Source organism: Ambystoma mexicanum, chromosome 1p (genome assembly GCF_040938575.1).
Source record: "Ambystoma mexicanum isolate Mex_15411 chromosome 1p, UKY_AmexF1_1, whole genome shotgun sequence".
Taxonomy (NCBI): domain Eukaryota; kingdom Metazoa; phylum Chordata; class Amphibia; order Caudata; family Ambystomatidae; genus Ambystoma; species Ambystoma mexicanum.
The window spans coordinates 696586618-696608415 of record NC_090921.1 but is presented as its reverse complement, the minus strand read 5'-3'; the positions used below and the strand labels follow the sequence as shown (position 1 = coordinate 696608415).

The 21798-nt window shown below is 47.4% G+C and overlaps 1 protein-coding gene across 5 annotated transcripts in view; it reads right to left on the bottom strand.

Annotated features, from left to right (window-relative positions):
- Positions 1-21798, bottom strand: part of GON4L (gon-4 like) — a 2357623-nt gene that overhangs the window by 2231996 nt on the left and 103829 nt on the right. For 4 of the 5 annotated variants that reach the window (XM_069649947.1, XM_069649953.1, XM_069649967.1 and 1 more), the window contains exon 3: positions 11090-11178. The exons of the other annotated variant lie outside the window; for it this stretch is intronic. In XM_069649947.1, coding sequence (XP_069506048.1) covers positions 11090-11178 — 89 coding nt within the window. The remainder of the gene's footprint in view (positions 1-11089; positions 11179-21798) is intronic. 5 annotated transcript variants of the gene reach the window in all.

Below are 21798 nucleotides of genomic sequence, written 5' to 3'. Positions count from 1 at the left end.
TAGGTATTGTGGCGAGGAGGTCACGCAGTGTGTGAAAAAGTTCCTAACTGTAGCTTTTGTCTCCTCTGCACGTGTTCCAGGAATCGCTTCAGTGCTGGATGAGCCGGCAAATGGATCGGATGCGGCTCGGAGTTAAAGCTGCACGCCAGAGGCGAGATGCAGTGGGCGAATATGGAGCTGTGACTCCCGCAGCTGGCCTCGGGCGCAATAAGTATGCTGGCGCGGGTGCTCGCTGCGACTAACTTGTTCTTTCTTCTCTCCTTTCTAAGGTACCGGCGACAGCGAGCGAGTGCTCTGACCGGCCATAGAAGTAACCGGTAAGTTCTATGAAGACAAGAGAGTCCGGGTAAGCGTGTGATACAGAATGCACACGAAGCACTGGCTGGTCTCTGGGCAGCCACACTCATAGACTAGAACGTGACTAACTGGATGCTGAGGCTTTTGGTGACAATCTTTTTCTAACTCTCCAAGACCCCCACCCATACTGCTGCCTGCCTGCCTTCCCCCACCTGCCACCATGAACGAGGCATGAAAAGGACCTGAAAGTGGAACTAAGGCCCATAACCATGTTATTTTCAAATGATCCAATGGAATAAGAGTCTGTTGGCTGGCCGCCTATAAGTTATCCTTTATGATTAACCAACCAAAGTTCCAAACAATAGGGTTCTCCTGCGTTCTTCATCCAAAGTCTGCATCAAACAAATGTTCCAAAATAACTAGTTCCACTAGCAAACGCTGACTTCCACAATTCAATTTTCTATATAAATCAAAAACTTGTTTTCCCTTTTCTTATGAGTCACTCTATGTTGCTTTAAGTTAACTCACAGCCTTGGTATACTCAGCTGCCAAGGACTGTGTATTTTTTGCCCTAGCACAGAATACACGGTTTGTTAGTCTGTCAACTGTTTCTTCAGTTGGGTCTCCCAAACCACTGAGACAAGGAAGAGTACGCATTTCTAAAGCACAGTGGTGCCTATTGCTCCCCTTGTGGTATTTCCCCAGTGGAGTGGGCGTACTAGTCTGTCCTTGTACCAGCAGTTACTATATATGTATGCTGTAATGCAACGTTAGGTTTATTTCCTTTAGTTTTATATAGTTCACTCATATGACCTGCTCCCACTCTCCCCGTCCAGTACCTGCTTAAGTTGATCCACGGTACTAGACGCTCCCCAGCTAGTCAACAGGTCCTAATAGGGTCTCCATCTGTGTTGCCGCTCTCCACACAGATGGTGCTGCTTGTACCAGCCGGCAATAGCTCGGTTTTCAGCGCTCCATGGCAGTAACCCAGGTCACTGGGGGTTTGGATTGTATTTTTTATTCATTTATAAAGCGCACCAGGCCCTTAGGCAGAGGTTCCCAAGATGTGGCTCTTCCCTCCACTCTGCGTCGCCTACACCAGCCACCGGTTCTATGTTCTTAGAATGCCATTTATTATTTCACCCCCACTGCTCCCCACAGAATATTTTGCTGAATATTTTCAGCTGGAAAAACTCAAAAATGTTTATATCTGGGGGACCCAAAGCCCACCTTCCGTATTATCCAGTCCCTAATTTCCCACACACCCCCACTACCCCTTAATATCCCTTTCACCATCCCCACATTATTTTTTGATGAGTTTTTCAGCAAAAAAAAACTCCTGGCGATGTAACAACGTCTTACCCAGCCACCAAAGTTCCAATTTTCTGGGATATTTGTCCAGGGTCTCAGGCGACTCAGGGATAGCCTGTAGCCGGTGGCTTGGAAGGTGTTTGCCCATAAATAGCTAGTCTATCCTGCTGTTAAAGGGGGGGTTTGTGGATATAGTTTTTAAGTACGGTTAATTTTTTCAAGAATAGTATTAGGATATTTCATGCATCTCAAAATGTGTACATCCTCGTGTTAGTTATCCGATTGTTACTATTGGTATGAAAGAATTGGAATCTAAAAGTGTATTTAAAAAAGGGGGTTGTTTGTGCAGGAGAACAAACACATTTGCGTTAGTTTACCAATTTCGCGGCTGTCCGTGAGACTGTGGTCGTACCAGTTTGTGAACGCTGCCCACGTTCACAGGCCCAGACTGCCTGCCAACCAGGCGACAGGCCGCTGCAACTTTCCCACACTTGGTTAAAACAGCCTTTGGTGTAGACTGCAATTGGTATACCCGCACTCACAGGCATTTCTCCACCTTCTGCACGGGTTTCCCCCTTTCCTTTTTTTGGGTTCATATTTTCAGTAAAAGGAAGACTAAAGCGCTGTATGCGCTTTTCTCTTGGTCTTCTTACCCCCACCCCCATGGGGCTTCTTCGTCCCAGTACTGTGATTCCACATAAATGGGGTGACATTACAAAGATACATATAGCCATATGGTATCAGAGTCTTCTCCTTAGGGGGTAGTATTGGGACTTGTAGTAACTTTGTTGGTTTGGGTATGGGAGTGGCGTTTCTTTTCCTTGTCAAAAGTGACAAGTCACACAGCCTATACTGAAATGGACTGCCCACTCGACCACCCCAACCCCCCCACCTCCCTCTTGACCACCCCCACCTAAAGAGAGACTTATCAGTGGGTGTGGCCAGATGGGTACATGGAAATATGGATTATGCATATTGACAGTGCACATCCAATCCTGTGTCATGTAGGAAGAATGAATCTGTGCTGGAGAGATCTTGAACTATTTTGGGGGAAAGTAAGTACTATTCCAGAATGGTAGGCTGGCCTATGTGACTATTCTTGTTTACGAGTAGTCAGGAGAACATTTTTGGGGACCTCATCGATAGCTCCTGTCTCGAGAAACTTTTTCACTTTGGTAAAACACAATCAGGGAGGATGAGAAAAGCACACAAAAACAATCAACCCACATGGAATTATTTAGACAGGACATCAAACAGTGGGGTTAAAACATACCAAAGACGAGAAAGAACAGGTCCCAATACCACACAATGAAAGACAACAAGGTTTTGCTTGTTAAATTGCAAAGAATGAATGGCATAAGAAAGGAAATTGAGAAAATAGATTAGAATTTAATTAAAAGCCAGATTTTCTTTTCTTTAAAAAAAAGTGTCAATTTACAACAAAAAAATACTAAAACAATTCTTACAAAAAGAAACATTACAAGCACAAAACAAACGCATATGTTCTTTGGTATAAAACACCATGCCCATCTCAAGAACACAAAAAAAACACCAAGTGCTACCAGATACAGATTAGAGAAAGAAGACAGACATTGGGGAAAAAAAAGGCACAAAGCCAAACATAACAGTCCTAATAGAAGTCACACCTAGAGCCACACTTGTGCGTTAGCTCTACCCAAGTTCTTTTTATATGTGCAAGGTTCAATTCGGAAACTAATGTAGAGAGATTAATAGAGCGCAAGACCATGGCCAAAAAAGGCATCTGGGCACTATCCAAACCAGTAAGAGGGGAGCAAAAGAACACTAACGTACAAAGAAACAGCCCACCTAAATCAAAACAAAAAAGCCTTGAGTGCTCTGCGAAACCAAAGATGGTCAGGAATCACCCGTAAAGTGCCTGGGAGAGAATTCCACAGAACTGGTGTGAGCACCGAAAAAGAACACCCTCCTGTTCGAGCTTTGCGAAACGGAGGGACTCCGAGTAAATTGGCCGATGAGCGTAAGGTGCGCACAGGCCGATAAGGGGTCTAGTTTGTAGAAAAGAGGGCCAATGTGAAAGCACGATGAACCATACACAGTGTCTTACTTAATGCGACTCAACTGGAAGCCAATGGAGTTTGGCCAACAATTGCGAGGCCGAAGACCGAAATGGTGCTTTAAGCGCCACACGTGCAGCAGCATTTTGCAGAACCTGAAGATTATGGACCAAAAAAATAAAAAATAATCAGTTTTCCCCAAATAGATCCCGTTACAGTAATATAGAGCACCTGCAAAGGAAGCAGTAACTACTGATGTCCGAAGCTGCCATGGCTCATAGGGAAGTACTTTCCTAAGAAGTCGCAGTTTGTAAAAACCTGCCTTACAACACTACCGCAATCTGTCCCTCTCTAGAGCCTGAGGGCAGAAACTTCACCCCTAGGGTAAATGATGCCAACTGGGCTTCAATGCCTCCAAAGAAATGAGTCTAGAGATGTTAATATAACGAGCTAGTCAAAGAATGGCCTGCACATGTTTCGGCTTCTACGGACCAAAATGACTTATCTGGCCCAGCCTTCTTCAGGACGAACCAGGGTTTAAATGAAAAGGGCAAACATCTGCACACACCTATCTCTATCAGAGAGAAAAAAAAACTTCAAACTTAGGATGTAGCTCCACATTATTTTCAAGCTGACATTTTCATTATGCTTTTCTAAGGCCAGTGCCCCACAACGCACACAGCGAAATCTTACCAGGTTACTCACCATAGTGACCACCTTACTCCTAGTCCATAGTCCCCTTTCCTCCACACTCGTGGGACATCTCTCCGTCCTGTTGGACGGGACCGGAGCACTTTGTAAAAAGCATCCACATTTTTTTCAAAAATGTGTCCCTCCTCTCTTTCCTGCGCGGGGCCCGGCACGTGGCCGTAACCCCGCCCACCTTGGCTCCGCCCCGCGCATCGCCCATCAGTCCTTTTCTATCGCCGGGTCACAGACCCATTAGCAATAACAGAGGAACCTTATTAGAGGGGATGGCAGGCGGGCGCATGGAGGAAAGGGGACTATGGACTAGGAGTAAGGTGGTCACTACGGTGAGTAACCTGGTAATACTCCTACGTCCCGTCCCCTTTCCTCCATACTTGTGGGAGATTCCCAAGCACTCCTTACAGGAACTACGGGTGGATGGAAATGCCCCTTACTGAAAAAGGTTCTTCAGCACAGCCTGACCAAACTGAGCGTCAGCTCTAGAGCACATGTCGAGACAGTAATGCTTACAGAAAGCTGATGGGGAGGCCCAAGTAGCTGCCCTAGCGATGGACTCCCAGGAGACATTTCTGAAAAGCAACCGCAGCTGCCTTGCCCCGCACCAGGTGCGCATGAATACCTTTAGGAGGTTTCAGCCTTTGGACGGTGAAAGACTGTGATGCAGGTGGCAATCCACCTGGAAATAGATGCCTTAGATGCCGGCTTGCCCTGAGGGTTATCGAAGGTCACAAAAAGTTGAGAAGAACTCCTAAGCTCGGAAGTCCTGTCCAGGTAGAACTTAAGAGCTCTTCGGACATCAAGACAGTGTAGAACTCTTTCAGCCTCTGAGGCAGGGTTCGGAAAAAAGGCCGGCAGGGAGATCGACTGATTCAGATGGAATTCGGTCAGGAAAGCCGGGTTTGTCCAAAGGACTACCTTGTCCTTGTGAAAGACCAAGAAAGGATGCTCCACCGACAATGCCTGGAGCTCACTCACTCTCCTCGCTGACGTAACGGCAACCAGAAAAGACACTTTCCAAGACAAGTACTTGAGGTCCACCGTAGCCATTGTTTCAAAGGGTTTATGGCACAGTGCCGTCAGGACTACATTTAGGTCCCATGGCGGGTGCGGATTACGCACCGGAGGGTAGAGGCATGCCAAGCCAGAAAAATGCCTCTTCAACACTGGGTTAGTTATAGAATAAGAACACAGGTCTGTAGAAAGGTAAGCGGAAACCGCTGAGAGATAAGTCCTGCATGACAGAACATGAACCCTTGACTCAGAAGACACAAAGGACAGCACTGTGTCAATCGTGGCCATCCTCGGATCCAACTTCTTCTCCAAACACCAATGACAGAACCTGAGCCATTTACTCCTGTACCGAGATCTGGTCGAGGGTTTCCTGGTTGCCTGGATAATGCGCATGTTATCCGCAGACAAACTCAGATGCTCTAAAGACTTGAACTCAGGCACCATGCCGCCAAGCTGAGCGATTGCGGGGAGGGGTGCCACATCTGTTCCCCTTGGTGAAGAAGATCGGGAGTTACTGGTAACCCGATTGGCGGGTACGCCGACAGGTGTTGCAGTTCTGACAGCCAAAACCTGGCCGGCCACCACAGAGCTATCAGCAGAAGGGAACAGTTCACAGAGTTCTTCAACTTCCAAATTGCTCGATGAACCAGAGGCGGGAAGGCATAAGCTATCATGTTGTGCCATGGAATCTCGTAAGCATCCCTCACAAAGCAGGCTCCCAGCCCCCCCCTCTGGAGGCATACTGAGGAATCTTCTTGTTTACCGCCGTAGAGAAGAGGTCCACCTCCGGTGTGCCCCAACGCAAGAAAATCCACGATAGGACCTCCGCCTTCAACTCCCACTCGTAGCTGACCACTGTCCGCCGGCTGAGGGCATCCGCTGTGACGTTCAGCTGGCCCCAGGATGTGCACTACAAGCAGCCAGACACCATGAAGCACGGCCCACTCCCTCCCAAATCTGGATGGACAGGTCCATTTGGGGGGGGGGGGGGGGGGAGTGGTGCCCCCTTGCTTGTTGATGTAATACATTGAAACCACGTTGTCCGTTCTTATGCGGACCACCCTGTTGACAATGAGTGGTCTGAATGCCCCGAGCGCCAGAAAGATTGCCAGAAGCTCCAAATGATTTATGTGAAGGAGCTTGTCCTGAGGCGACCAGAGGTCCGAGACCTGAAGAAGATCTAACGTCGCACCCCACCCCAGAAGGGAGGAGTCCGTCGTGATCGTCACCATGGGGGCTGGGTCCTGAAACCCCGTGCCCACCGACAGGTTGCTGAGAGATTACCACCAGTCCAGGTCCACTCTCAAGGAATCCGGAATCATTATCCGCATGGAATCCGGATCCACTGCCTGACGCCATGAATTCCGAAGAGCCATCTGGGTCCGTCTCATTTTGAGACGAGCAAGAGGAAAAGGAAGAGGAAGAGCCAGTACACACGAGGCCATGAGGCCCAGAAGCCTCTGCAACAACCAGGCCGACATGCTCTCCGACCGCGCAAACATCTGACACGTGGCCAACAGATCTGCCATTCTGTCGCCGGTCAGATACACTCTGCAGTCGATCGTGTTCCAACGAAAACCCAGGAAGATCAGGTCCTGTGAGACCGTCATGGAGGATTTCCGCCAGTTCACCGATACCCCAAGATGGAACAGGAGCTGAAGGAGAGACTGGCGGTTGCCCGCTGCTGTCAACGGACAAGGGCTGCGTAAGAGCCAGTCGTCTAAATAAGGATACACATGGACACCCTGGAGACGAAGATAGGCCGCAATCACCGACATCATCTTCGTGAAGACACGCGGCGCCGAGCTGAGGCCAAAAGGAAGCACCCGAAACTGGAAGTGCTCCTCTCCCAAAGAGAAGCAGAGGTATCTCCTGTGTGGACTCCAAATCAGGATATGCATGTATGCATCCTGAAGATCCACCACGCTGAGCCAATTGCCCATCTGCAAAGAGGAGCGTATCTGGCCGGGCGTCATCATCTTGAATTTCTCTTGGGGTAGGAAAAGATTGAACTGGGAAAGGTCTAGGATGGTGCGCAGGCCAGCCTGGTTGGGTTTGGGCACCGTAAACAGCCGGGAGTAGAAGCCCTCCCCTCGCTCCCCAAGGGGAACGGTTTCCACAGCTCTGAGGTTCAGAAGTTTCTGAACCTCGGCCTTGAGGGAGGGTGAGCCCAACAGCTGAAAAGGAGGGTTGAGGGGTGGGGTAGGAGGTAAAGGTAAGCGGAAGCCCGCTCGGGCGACTTACAAGACCCATCTGTCTTCTGTGATGGTCTGCCACGCCTCCCAATGAGACGCAATGCGTCCTCCCACCGGGGTCTCGTGCGAGCGCGGAAAACCCTCATTTGGCAGGTTTATCGGTGGCAGTGCCACCTGAACCTGATGAGGAGGCGGAGGAGTGGGAGAAAAGCCCTGTGCGTTGTTGTCTATGGCAGTTATTCCCCACAGGAGTATCCACTCTGCGAGATTTGCGGTCGAGGAAGCCCCTAAAACCAGAGGAGGCTCGACTTTGCAACAACGGTCTCTGGGATTTGAAAGGAGGTCTAACCAGAACCGCCAATGATTTAGCCGTCTTGGTGCTAGCCTTGGTTTCGGTGAGCTCTACATCAGTAGAAGAATGAAAAAGCTCCTTACCATCGAATGGAAAGTCCAACATCTTGTCTTGCATTTCTCTAGAAAATTGAGTGGCATGCAGCCACGCCTGCCGTGAGGTATCAACCCCGAGCATGAGGCCTCGAGCCGAGGTGTCTACATGAGCCGCAGCCTCCAGGAGATCCTGGCCCAAGACCCTGGCATCTGAAAGGCCTCCTCTGAAGTCCTCCAGCTTCTCGACCGGGATGTGCTCCTCAAACTCTGACAGACCTTTCCACATCCGCATGTTCGCTCCCGCCAATATCAATTTGGCGTTGGCCTGCTTAACCTGCAAGGCCGAGTTGGCGAAGATTTTTCCTCCCGAGGGAGTCGAGGAGCTTGTCCTCCTTACCCAGAACCTGAGTAGCCGTCATGGAAGAGGATGCTGCAGGCCTGGACTGCAAAGTGGCCGCAGCCACCACCGTAGAGGAGGGAGGCGAACAAGACGACAGAGCCACCTCTTCCGAAGAATGCAGCCTGTACCTAGCGTCAATCTTTTTATTGACAAAAAGTCCTGCATGTCGCTTTTCCCAGACTCTTCGGACCTCTGCAGGAACAGGCCGGTACGTTCCAAGGGAGACAGGGTGAACGCCCCAGAAAGCACGCCCTGCTGCGGAGCCGGTGCCTCGGGCACCGGGACATCTAAGAAACTCATCATGTCCAGTACCCGGTCATGAAAGGCTCTGATCGAGCGGGGAAGGTCCTCGTTGTCCTGATCGCCTTGGGGTCATCTGACAGGTCAGGATCCCGCTGAGCCGTGTCAGGCACTGCCTTGCCCACTGGGGACAATGGAGGCAAAGGCGGGAGAGGGGGGGGCACCACGGGCAAGGGAGACACCGGCGGAAGCACCTGAGGAACAGGTGGAGCCGGAGGCGCCGGTGGACATCTCATTGAAAAGCCCTTTGAAATATTCCCTAATGGGGTCGGTGCGCATAAGCGCTTGAAATTTACCGAAAAAGGCATCCTCAGGAGATTGTTTCGGGACCTGAGGAGGCCTCTCATGAGGTGGACAAGTCCAGGGACGTAACGGGGAAGGGTGCCACACCGGGCCCTCCACCGACGTATCCACATAAATCAAAGGAGCCGTCCCTGCGGGCAACGAAACATTGTGCGGAAGAGGCATCCGGGCGTTCCAATCATAAACCGGCCGGTAAGGATGCGCACAAGGGACCTTAGGTTCACCCAAGAGACCGAGCCCTACACCAGAAGCCGATGGCGTAGTTGTAGGGGTAGCACCCAAAATGGCCACCGCAGTCGTGGCGGGAACGTGCGCCATCTGAGGGGAACTGCGGCACGTGAGGAAGTGAGGCAGGGGTCCCCGTTGATGAATCAGGGGTCTTAATCTTAGCCTCAACATAAGGAACCTCAGCCGAGCCGGTACTATTAGGCCTGGAATGTTTTTGTGACATACCAACCGCCAACTGAGCCCTCGAAGGAAGGACCTCGGCACTGCCGGTAAAAGAACTTTGCTTCTTTGCCCCCTCAACAGATCTGGTGTCACCACAAGAGCGGGAACGGTGCGCTTTCCCCGACAAAGCCTTGACCAGCCTCTCAGAACTGTTGGTAGCTTTTGCCTCTGTACGAGGGACCTCGGACCCAGGTCCGGTAACAGGACTTTTTTGTGCGGGCCTCGAACGTCCGTTCGGTAACTACAAGCCCAGCCAAGGCCTCGGGGCGCACCACGGTTTTGTTTTTGAGGGAAGCCGACAGAGGCCGCAGAGCGAACTCCGGTACCCCACGACTCAGTAGAACTGGGTCTACAAACAGCCCCCACAGGAGGAGCCTCGGAGCGTACTCTGGTGTTCACATGCCCCTTACGGAGACCCTCGGAGAAAACTCCGGTAGAATTATTAGGCCCAACGGGTACCTCAGGGCGAACCCCGGTATCAGAGCGATCAACGCCCCTCCCGGACCGAGAGGAACCCGGGAAGGTATCCCCTGGCTGGGGTGCCCTCAAAAGTAAAGAACTTACCGTGCGTTTTTTCTTCTTGTCGATGAACGCCTGAAAATGCGATTGAATTTGCTATTGCTAGCTCAATATTAATGGGAGTTCTTAAACTGGCCTTTTAAAGTGGGGTTCTTAGTTGCTATAATGTATGCCAGCAGAGCATGTAACATACAACACCTTCCAAAATGTTTTAACTGAAATCCAGTCAGTCAGGTAATTAAATAAGTTTACATTTTTTTTGTTGTTTTTTTGGGGAGCCTCATTCGCATACTCAATGTCAAGAAAGCATTTAAGTACGACGTAGATAAAACAACATGCTTGGATATCTCATGCTCCTAATGCCGTAGGACAGGCACTTTCCAAGAAGGACTTCTATTTTCAAGGCAGTTACAGAAGTTTGAGATCTATTAACATCTTTTATTTAGTGTTGAGACTTGAAAGCAATATCAAATTTAGTAAAGCAGCCAACAAATCTTACTTGAGAGATTGTCCTAATTGCACCCAGCCTTGACTGACTAAAATGGGGATTGCAGCTCTATAACAAAGTCCTAGCTTATACATCTGGGAGGATCCCTTTCTGCAGAAATAAAGTTACTTACTTTTAATAATAGTTCTTCAGCAAAGGCACCAGAGTATCCCCTCCCCAGTGTTATAGGTGTCCCATCTCCAAAGGAGAACAATGGTGATTTTGGTCTGATCGCAAAAATGAACTGAAATTGATGCTTTTGGAGCCAAGAATTATGGTAATTCTTAGAAAAGTAGTATAAAGTCCTATGTAACTTTTGATCTCTAAAATGTATTTTCATGTATTGTGTTTTATGAATTTGAAAAGCATTTTCAGGATAGCCTTTTGAGACAAGTCTTTACAAATGTACCCATTTACTCAATTGTGTGGTAACATTTAACATAAATAAAGCACACACACAGTCCTAAAAGTAAACTTCATAAACACTTCTAAATTAAGTACTACTTTGTCAAGTCGCACAGAACAATTGTTCACATTATTGGGGAATTGGACATGTACATTAGGAATTTCATGGAACGATAACATTAGCAATTTCAACAAGTAAGCATAAGAGATAGAGCAATCAACTAACATAATATTAGGAGTAGTACCAATGTAAACTGGTTAAGCATCTTGTATGACTAACCTGCTGTGGTGACGGACAGGAGGAAGTTGGGTTACCCTTTACATCATCTGTGCCTTCAGATGCAGGACTATGCATTTTAGAATATTTCACTGTGAAAAAAAGGCCAATCATTTCACTTGTGTACCAATTTAAGAATAACAGCGAGATCCTAGCTCCTATGCGATACTTCGTAGATTCAATTTAGATGTGGTGCAACGTGTTTGTCGCCATTGTGCATGTATGACTCAATTTACATCAAACATTGTGCGTTTTTGGTTAGCCTTAGCAATTGTCATTTTGAAGCACTTATTTGCCCCCTGGGCTAAATGCAACAAAGAAAATTATTATATATGCTTTAGCAGTATAGACATGGAAGAAAACCACTTGATTGTCAACTTTCTTTTGCAAAAATGCAGCATGGAAAGCATTAAGGGGGAAATATGGAACAGGTTATTTACCTGTAACTGTTGTTCTCTAGCATGGGTCTGGCATGGATTCACATGCTCATGAATATTCCCCATCAGGCTGGGAATCCTCTCTAAAAGAAAAATCAGTTTCGTTTCTGAGCCATCTTTCTCCTATAAACCAATCACTGAGCTCTGGGTCATACTGCCCTTCACCTAAGCCCCTCCTCTGGCAGCCATATTCAGATTTGGTAGCACGTAAAGAGGCAGTAGGACCAAGAGACGAGCTGCAGAGGGGCAAGCGGGAGGGTTCGCATGTGAATCCATGCCAGACCTATGCTGGAGAGCAACAGTTAGAGGTAACGTGTTCCTTCTCCAGCATGGGGTCTGGCATGGAGTCACACGCTCATGAATAAAGAATACATAGCAGTACGCACATGCACAACCACGGGAGGTGGCAAGGCTCAGCAGAAGTAATGTCTCTTACCTCCTCACAAGGCTCACCTTCAAGCGAACAGGTGGCGCAGCACTGCTTGGCCGACTCTGGACTCCTCCCTGGAATCCCTGTCGACGGAGTACAACGCATACAGAAACAGGCCGTCCCAAGAGAATGAGAATGCACCCCCCCCCGCCCCATGCTCCCCTGCTGGGGAAACCTGCTGGCAAACCTCAGACACTTTGTGTTAGTCGCCGTTGCAAACGGATCGATTTGGTGATTGCCCCATTTGCCGAACAAGATGTCCACTTGGTCCTGCCGAAGTTCCCACCCGTAGCAAGAGCAGAGTTCCCTGCCGAGGGAATCTGCGACAGTGTTCTGTACTCCTGCCAGGTGGAACGGAATGAGGAACATCCCCTGGGTTACGGCACAGTGCCACAACTCCTGCGCTTCCCTGGAGAGCGCTGGGGGTCTGGTGCCCCCCTGCCTCCGGATGTAAAACAGTGTGGTGGTATTGTCCGTGAAGACCCTCACTACTTTGCCCTTGAGGGACGGCAGAAAAGACTTGAGGGCCCAGAGCACTACCCGTAGTTCCAGTAGGTTTATGTGTGTAGATCCCTGTCTTCCGGTAGCCACAGGCCTCTGGCATGAAGACGACAGTGTGGGCTCCCCACCTTCCAGAGACGCATCCGTCGTGACAGTCTCCTGGTATGGGGTGGGGGCTTCTGGAAATCTGTGCCTCCAGCGATATTGGAGCATACGCCCCACCATCTGATCACCTGTCGGAACTCGTCGATAACAATCCTGGCCTGGAAGCCTCCAGACACTTGGACCCACCGACATTGAGGAACTCCTGCAGGGGCCTCATGCGGAACCTGCAGAGCCGAACCAGGCATATGCATGATGCCATCGTGCTGAGCAGCGATTTACTGGTCCTCACTGTGGCGATCTCCAGTGCCAACAGTCGTTGCACCATGCCCAAGATGGCTATCCTTTCCTCAGACGGTGACGCCAGGCATGACAGTGTTGAGCCTGGATCCCAGGAACAGAGCATCCTGCAATAGAGTCAAGCAGGATTTTGCATAGTTCACCGAGAACCCCAGGTCTGTCAGCAGACAGTCCGCGCTGTGTGCTTGACGGCGATGTCCCTTTACCTGGCCCGGATGAACCCATCATCCAGGTAGGGGTAAACGTGGATCCCTTGCAGTCACAGATGGGCCACCACCGGCGCCAAACACTTGGTGAAGACTATGGGCGCCGACTTCAGTCCTAAGCGAAGAGCTTTTAACTGATAATGCTTCACCTGAACGACAAAGTGTAGAAACCTGCGTAGTCCTTTGTGAATGGGGACGTGGAAGTATGCATCCTCCAGATCTGACGACGACAGGAAATCTCCTTCCTCCAGTTGTCCAAGCAAGTGTTGGAGCGTGACCATCCTGAACTTTTGGGATTTTATGTGTTTGTTGAGCCATTGTAGGTCGAGAATGGGCCTCTAGCCACCATGTCTTTTTTACGAGGAAGTACCTTGAGTATACTCCGGGGCCCTGGAGTCGCCGTGGAACAAGCTCTAGCGCCCCTTTTTGTAACATTGCCCGAACCTCCCGCAGAAGCGGAGGGAACTGGTTTTCCGGTCGAGCCACTAGTGGTATTCTCGGCCACTTTTGATGAAATTCCAGGGTGTGTCTGTGGGCGAGTGCATCCAGCACCCATCTGTCAGTGGAGATGGTCTCCCACACGCCGATGAAGTTCGCCAGCCAGCCTCCCACCGTGGTGCACGGGCGGGGACCCGATGTCCTGGCCGGTTCACTCCTGTTTGGAGGTCGACAGGCTACTCTGCGGTCCCCGACGACGTCCGCCTCTGAAGGCCTTGGATCAACCCATGTTGGCTTCCTCGGCGGCAGAGCGGGAGGGTTGGCGGTAAGAGAATGAGGCCCCATGGAAACCCTTCGATGATCTGAAAGACTTCCCTCCTGAGGAACGAAAGGACGTCCGACGTTGCTGTAGGGTGCCTTGGGCACATGCAGTCTCAGTGTCTGTTTTGATGGCCTGGCGAGACTCATCCACAGCCTTCCCGAACAGGTTGTCCCTGTCAAAGGCCATGTCCAAAACCCTTGTCTGGACATCCTGTCGAAAGTTGGTGGCATTGAGCCAACCACGAAGGCGAAGACAGACTCCATTTCCCATCTAGCGGAACCCTGTGTCAGCGATGTCCAGGGCCACTGTGATGACGTGGTCCGACGCCACCTCGCCTTCTTGAAGAATCTCCAAAGCCTCGACCCCGCTTGACCTCAGTGAGGAAGTCCAGCAGAGGAGCCAGTTTAAACCACAACTCTCGGTCGTATCTGGCCACGATCGCGAGTCCGTTGGCAGCCTTGACCGTCGTCGCCGCCGAGTAGACCACTTTTCTACCCATCGAATCCAACTTCATTCCCACAGTGTCCGGAGGGGGTGCAGGAAGAAGAGGACACCGAGCCAGATGACTTCTACATGGCAGCCGCCTAGACCACAGAGTCCAGTTAAGGCTGAGACTGTAAGAGTCTGGCACACTGTACTTTTTCCTCCAGCCGGTCCCTCTTTGCTGGGGCTGTAGCAGGTCAGCCCCTCATCCCGAACATCGGATAGAGATAGACAGATGATAGGTGCCGTTATCCTGCACAAAATATTGAATCTAGGCCCCTGCCCAATTTCTGTACCCTGATTTTTATTTGCACCTAAAAACATACTGTTGCACCTTGCGGTTATCTTTCAGGAAATATTGATTCTAGGCCCTTGCCCAATTGTTGCACCCAGCCGTTTACTTGCACCAAATAGTGAGTCCATGTCCCCGCTGCAATGTTGCACCTGGTCACCCTAGCACCAAATACTGTGCCCTTGCCCACACTAAACAGATTTGGCATACTAACTTCACAGGAGAGATCTTGTGCCCTCCCTGACACCATACTTGGCATATCTGCTCAAGATGACCGCAACACGATTAGGCAGTCACACCCACCACATCAATAAAAACTACAAATGGGTACTGTACTCCCCAACCCACTCAATCAATAGTCCCCCAACTCACTTCCTACCCAAGTCATCTCCCTTTCTACCTGTGCACTCCACCAAAAGGCCCACCTCGGCACCATGTGCACCAGACTACACTATAATGCATTCTGATCCCTATGCACCCTCCAGCAAATCTCTGAACCCCACTGAGACATTCATCTCACCTCGCATGGGACTAACCACCATGCATGCTGCTAATTCCCTTACCCCCCCCTCCTGCCAACTCACCTGCCACTCCTGCTCCGTCTGCCACTAGCAAGGCCATAGACACGGCCACCCTTTCTCCCCTTGCTCCAGAGATGAAACAGTGTTGTGCCTCCCACACAAATTGGAACTGACCGTAACACCACAAGGCCCTCAAACACCAATGCAAAAAGAGGCAATCCTACAGCTGCCCACTCAACATAAGACCACTAGAAAAAACCCTTTTAAAAAGGACTCCACCATGCCGTACCCCACCAAGCCTGGCACATCTCAAACCTCTCCACTCAGCTGCGCCCACATCAACACCCAATCGCTCCCAGCTCACACGCATGACATACATGATCTCATTACCAGCCACAATCTAGATCTAGATCAGCGAAACCTGGCTCCATGAAGCTACCGGCCCAGCGCTAGGATCACAAATTGGATTGGCTGTGAGGATTGGATGCGAGTCAAAGGACCTAGAAGAGGAAGGAGAGCGCACGGTCTCTGTAAAGGATCAAATATGGTTTGTTTGTATGTGAATCGACAGGAATAAGGTACTTCTACCTTAGTATTGCTAATACCACACCATTTCCTTCAAAGACAAAACAATTCTCAGCTGATCAACAAGTGCAGCGCTGAGTTGACTGGTGAGAATTTGACATGTGCATTAACTGAATTTAAATTCATGAATAAGAGGCTCTTGTTAGTGTTCAACCCGATATGCATGGGACCACGACATGTGGCCCATTAGTATGTGGCTGACATGCAGCCCGCAGCCTTAACTGAAGATCCAGGGCTTTGTTTACAGGTGCGCGGGGGCCCCCCGTGCACACATAATTCACTAACAAGAGCCTCTAATTCACTTTTCTTGGTGCCTGGCTCCATGATGGCCGCTGCCTTCCCCATGTGGGCGGCCATCTTGGAGTCAGGATTACGTGACCACGCGACCCGGAGCGTCATGGTGTAAAAAACAGATTGGTGGCGCAGGCTGCGGAGAAGAAACCTCTCGCACGCGGCTCGCAGGACCACCAGAGACGTTTGCTCAAGGTAAGCGCCCAGAGCAGACACGATCCGCGGGTAGTCACTCCCCCACACCTGGGGTCGAGAGGCAGGCACGGGGACCCTCGAGTGAACGAAGGGATATTTTGTGTGCAGTGTACTTGCTGAAATTCAAGCTGCAACGCGCTGAGCGTGCAGCCTTACAGTGTGATTTACTCAATTTGGTTTAAATGGATAGTATTGCAAAATTAGTATTGTCACTTTCATGTCCAGATGCGCGTGTGCATCAAACTTGACAGTAATGACTTATTTGGCCCCCAGGTCCCAGGCCGTCTCACCCCCCGTGGAGAGCATTCTTACCACACGGAGAGGGTTAGCCATTTCCCCCTCGGATTGTTCTACTAATAATACAATGCAGTGTTTTGTAACATACCTATAGTTGAGGTTAAAAAGTGGATATTTATCCCTGCTCCATCTGTCACCCCTCCCTCCTGTCATCTCTACAGGGAGAGGTACTGAAGTAATGCAGACAACGCTGTTTTATGTGAATAGCAGTGGGCACACACTATGATGCCCCTCGTCTAGCCCTGATGAATGTGGCTCACCCACCTTGTTCCACAGAAACCGGTTGGCTGTAGAACGACCAGACCTAGTGCAAATCTCTATCCGCACAGGTCCATCTCGTTACGAAAAAGGACCCCCACACCAAGTACCTAGGGGTCCACCTTTCAGGAGAAAAACCTCGAGAGGAACCTACCGAAGAATTTTTCTTCCTTGTTCTTAGAAAAACCTGCACCTGCCAACACAGAGAAAACCCATTAAAGTAAACAATACCTTTCATCTGTAAGGCAGCAGACGCATGCAAAGACCGAGGTGGTCTAGCATGTGTTTAGCACAACACAGTGCCCCAGAGACGAATTGGAAAGCCCAGTCAGAGAAACTGGCCCTTTGAAACCTATTCCCATTCAATAAAACTGTTTTTTTTAGTGTGACTAAGGATAAAAAAGTAACATGATGATAGAATGTACAAAGTGTTAAATATATTTCGAGAAGCTGGGCTTACGCTCAGTAAGGAGAAATGCAAATTCAACAGATCACAGATACAGTATTTGGGGCATGACATTTCTGAGGCAGGCATAAAACCCAAACAGGATTTGGGAAACACTATTGTGAGTTTTCCCAGTCCAGACACAAAAGACAAAGTCATATCATTTTTGGAAATGGCAGAATATTATGCCAGATTAATTCCTGATTTAGCAAGGAAGAGTTTCCATATTAGAAAGTTAGCAAAAAAGAACAAAGTTTGTCTGGGATGAAGAGTGTAAAGTGGAATTTAGAAAGATCAAGAAGGATCTCAATGCTGCACCTACTTTGAAGTCATTCAATCCAAATAAACGAAGCATTCTAACCACTGATGCAAGTAATCAAGGTTTAGGTGCAGTATTATCACAGATTGAAGGGGGAATCGAACATCCCATTTGTTTTGCGTAATGAAACCGGCAGAATGCAATTACTCAATAGAAAAGGAGTTATTAGCCATAAAATGGTCCATTGAAAAGTTTAGGTCCTTTTTGTGGGGCACCAAGTTTGTAGTCCGGACAGATCACAAACCGCTAAAAGAGATCTTGACAGTCAAAGGTCTAGACAAAGTTTCTGCCAGAATTGGGAAATGGTTTACAAATTTGCAATAATACAATTGGGATGTTGAATATCTTCACGGTGTTAAAAATAAATGTGCAGATTGTTTATCTAGGTTAACAAATTTTGATGACTCTGATGAATCTGAATATGATGATGAAGAAGTACTGAATGTAACCCAAGAAGTGGTATCTGAAGATGAGTGGGAAAAAGCAATGGCATCAGATGAGGTTTTATGCAAATTGAAAAAATGTATTTGTGATGGAGTCAAGAGTATTGAAGTCAGGAAAGGTTATTTACCTGAAGCAGTCAGACAGATATATGATGAATTCCATATGAATGATAAGTTTGTAATGAGGAGACAAACTGTTTCCACCCACAGGTGAGAGATGCTAAATTTTTGAGATAGCGCATGAAGGGCATCAGGGCATGACCAAGACGAAACAGATGGTAAAACAAGATTATTTGTGGACAGGCATGGATACTGAAATAGAAAGAGTAATAAGAGAGTGTTTTGCGTGTGATGATTCCGCAAAGGGATACATTACTAGGCAGGAGCCCATGACACGGATGTCCATATCCACCATACCATGGGAAAGGGTAAGGTTGGACATTGTAGGACCGGACAGAAGTAATGGTAGTTTAAAGTATTGTATGGTTTTGATTCATATGCTATCCAGGTGGGTGGAAGTGAAATGGGTACAAAACATTTGCTCCAAGGACGACAATTTTTTTAAATGACATTCAGGAGAGAAGGGTATCCCACTACCATTATTACGGATAATGGTGTACAACTAGTGTCACAGGAAATGACAAATTTTCTAAGGGAGAATGGAGTTTAGCATAAAACCAGCTCCATTTATCATCCACAAACAAATGGTATAGTGGAAAGGTTCAATAAAGTCATAATAAATAGTATTAGGTGTGCTTTGAAGAGTGGCAATGACTGGAAGGAAGCAGTTGAAGACAGCATTGTAGCACACAGGTTCACCCCACATGCCACAAACAGGGATATCTCCTTTCGTAATGCTCAGAGGAAGAAAGCCTAACACAAGGGTGTGTCCATCATGGTTGGGTAGAGCGTGCAAAAAGGAGTTTGATTTTGAGGAGATTGAAAAGAAGATTATGAATAGGCAGTTGACCAACAATAAATGTTTTGATGTGAGGAAAGCAGTAAAGGTCAGTGATGTAAAAGTTGGTGATTTAGTGAGGATAAAACTACCTGCAATGTCCACGAGTGGTTCTGCAAAATGGTCCCCCGTAACAAAGATGCCATGGAGCGGTAAAAGTGTTGGATGGTAGAGTCTGGAATGTAAACAGAGTGTGTAAGTGTTCAAAGGGTGATGCCGGTTTAACCAATCTGAATAAGAAGGTCAATTTTAGGAAAGACAAAGACGAGTCAAGTGACAAGAGAAGTAATGATGCACAAAATGCACATTTCAAGCGGGTCAGTAAGAGGCCTGCGTATTTGAAGGACTATGTTAAATAAGATCTTTGTTAATTTGTATAAATAGGTCAGTTTGGTGAAGTCATATTTGTTCTTTCATGAAAAGGGAGGGGTGTAATATCTTGGTTTATGTGTTTATTTCTATGCAATGCGATTATTATGTATTGAGGGACACTGATGGAACACAGGGTATGGAATAGAGAATGTAGAACACCAAGGGAAAGATGCTACTGTGGAATATGCTGTTGAGAGGATTTGTTTGCTGTTGATGAATCTGGTGGGTTATCTACGAGACTGGAAATAAATACCATTTAAATCATAATCCTGTGTGAGCCAATACTTCAATCAGCTAAATTGAAATCCTCCAATAATGAAGGGCCTTACTTGCCCTTACATTGGTAGATCTACAAGGTGCTGAACGATGCAGTCTATAGTCCAGAACACAGTTAAAATCTCCCCCGAGCAGGACTCCCTCAACCTGAAGATTCAGCAGCAAAGACAGCAGATCTTAGAGAAAGAAAAAACATTTTTTTTTAAATTAAAATTTAAAAAATAAATCGCTTCCTGGTGTACATAGTCCATACACAGAACCAATTGTAAATAGTACCCCATCAAATAAGATATCTGCTAACAATATCCTTCCATCTCTATACATTCAACTGTATTAAACCCCCCCCCTTGCGAATCAGGATGCACACCCCTCCAAATTTCAATTTATAATTAATCAACAGTTCCTGCGAATATCTCCCACTTTTCATGCTAATATGATCCTGATCTTATAAGTGAGTCTCTTGTAATAAAACCACATCTGCCCTTGCTCTCCAAATCCTAGCAAATATCTTCTTTCTTTTTTGGGGGCAGTTCAGACCCTTCATGTTCCAGGTGTCAAATGTCAGAGGTTTTATCTATAATCCAAACAGCCTATATGTACTTCAAATAACCGGTCAGGTATCATGCTCAGTACAAGACGGCACAATTAGAACCTTTTATGAATAAGCACATTCTGTTTTGAAATAGTTACGGTTGAAGGTGTATAGAGAAAGTCTGGTTGCACTACATCCATACACCACACTGACAAAACAGACAAATCAACACCACCAAACAATATCCAAAACACTACCACCTGTGTCAATACAAGCGGCCAGTAAATTGCAAATACCACGCTAGAAAACGTTATTCTATACATGGCCCCCAGAACGCCAAGCCTCCTATGAGTTACAAAATGGCAAACCCATCTGACCAACTACTCACAAATCACTACCCCATTAGATAAATTGGACAATTAAAAAAAAAAAAATTATTCTATACAAATTATCTTATTCATTTTAAGGGAAAACATTAACCCAGATGTTACCCGTGGGTTTATAGCCAGCTCCCATCAGAGCTTTTTCATCAAACTGTACCACCCATCCAGCCTTAAATTTCCCACAAAATGTACTTTGCAAATATATTCCTATTGCCCTAATCTTTCGCCATACAAGTGATCAAATACGTAAATAGCACAGCATATCAACATTGTGGATCTAATTTCCCAGAATTTTACATTCCATAGACAGATGGTCACATGAACAGTGCTCGACCAGTTCCCAATCACTCCAGCATGCGACCCAACCTCCAATATCCAGCTCAGAAAACCCTTGCGCCTTTCTGCCAACTACAAACCTGACAAGTCACATAATTGGCCTTAGTCCAAGATATTTTAACGGATTCAGGCAATTTTTGTATCAAGATTTTATAGGACGCCAAATGCATTATATGCCGCCTTTCAATCAACGCTATAGACCGATAGGGCTAACTAAAAAAAACAACAAAAAAAAGGGTCTCCTCGAACAAAAGATGCAAGTTCCCTTTTGACTAAACATGTCAATCTAGTACAACTTAACCAGTAGGTTTTATAGCTATGTGCATTTCATTAAAACACGTGGATTTTATTAACTGTCAACTTTCACAAGATATACACACTGGGTATTTTATTAGTACGTTAAAACATGCGGGAACTTGATCTACACTCCTGTCCAAGTTTTCAAATCCTAGGTCATTCGCATTGCTATATAAGTTCATTAGGCGGACCAAGAACGCGTTTAGCTTTAGCTCATTTAGGATAACACTCTTGTTCAGCAACTCAATCAGTGCCAAACAAAGCTCTTCACTTAACTAATGCAGTTAATGCAGCATTGAAATTGTTAAAATCAGACTGCAGTTTTTTTTTAAAGGGAGTGTTGCTCATTCTCTAACAAATATCCTCACATTATACATATTTCTTTCCCGGTTAGCCTCATACCCAAAAGCGCCTCTTCACATACCTTAAAAGCCCCAATCCTACCTCAGAAAGCATAATGTGGGTTCCCCATTTCAAACTATCAAAATAAATAAAAATGCACTTTTTTGCTTTTGCATGCACCCCAAACATCCACCCCGAGGCACATTGTGCACTTTTTCATCATTGTATTCCACAAACCAATAATCACTCCCCCCTCCTTATCAAATATATCCTGCATGTCACTGCATTTCACAGTCTCCATTGTCCCTTCAAAGGAATTCCGAAATCAGCGATGGCCCCAAGCAGATCCTT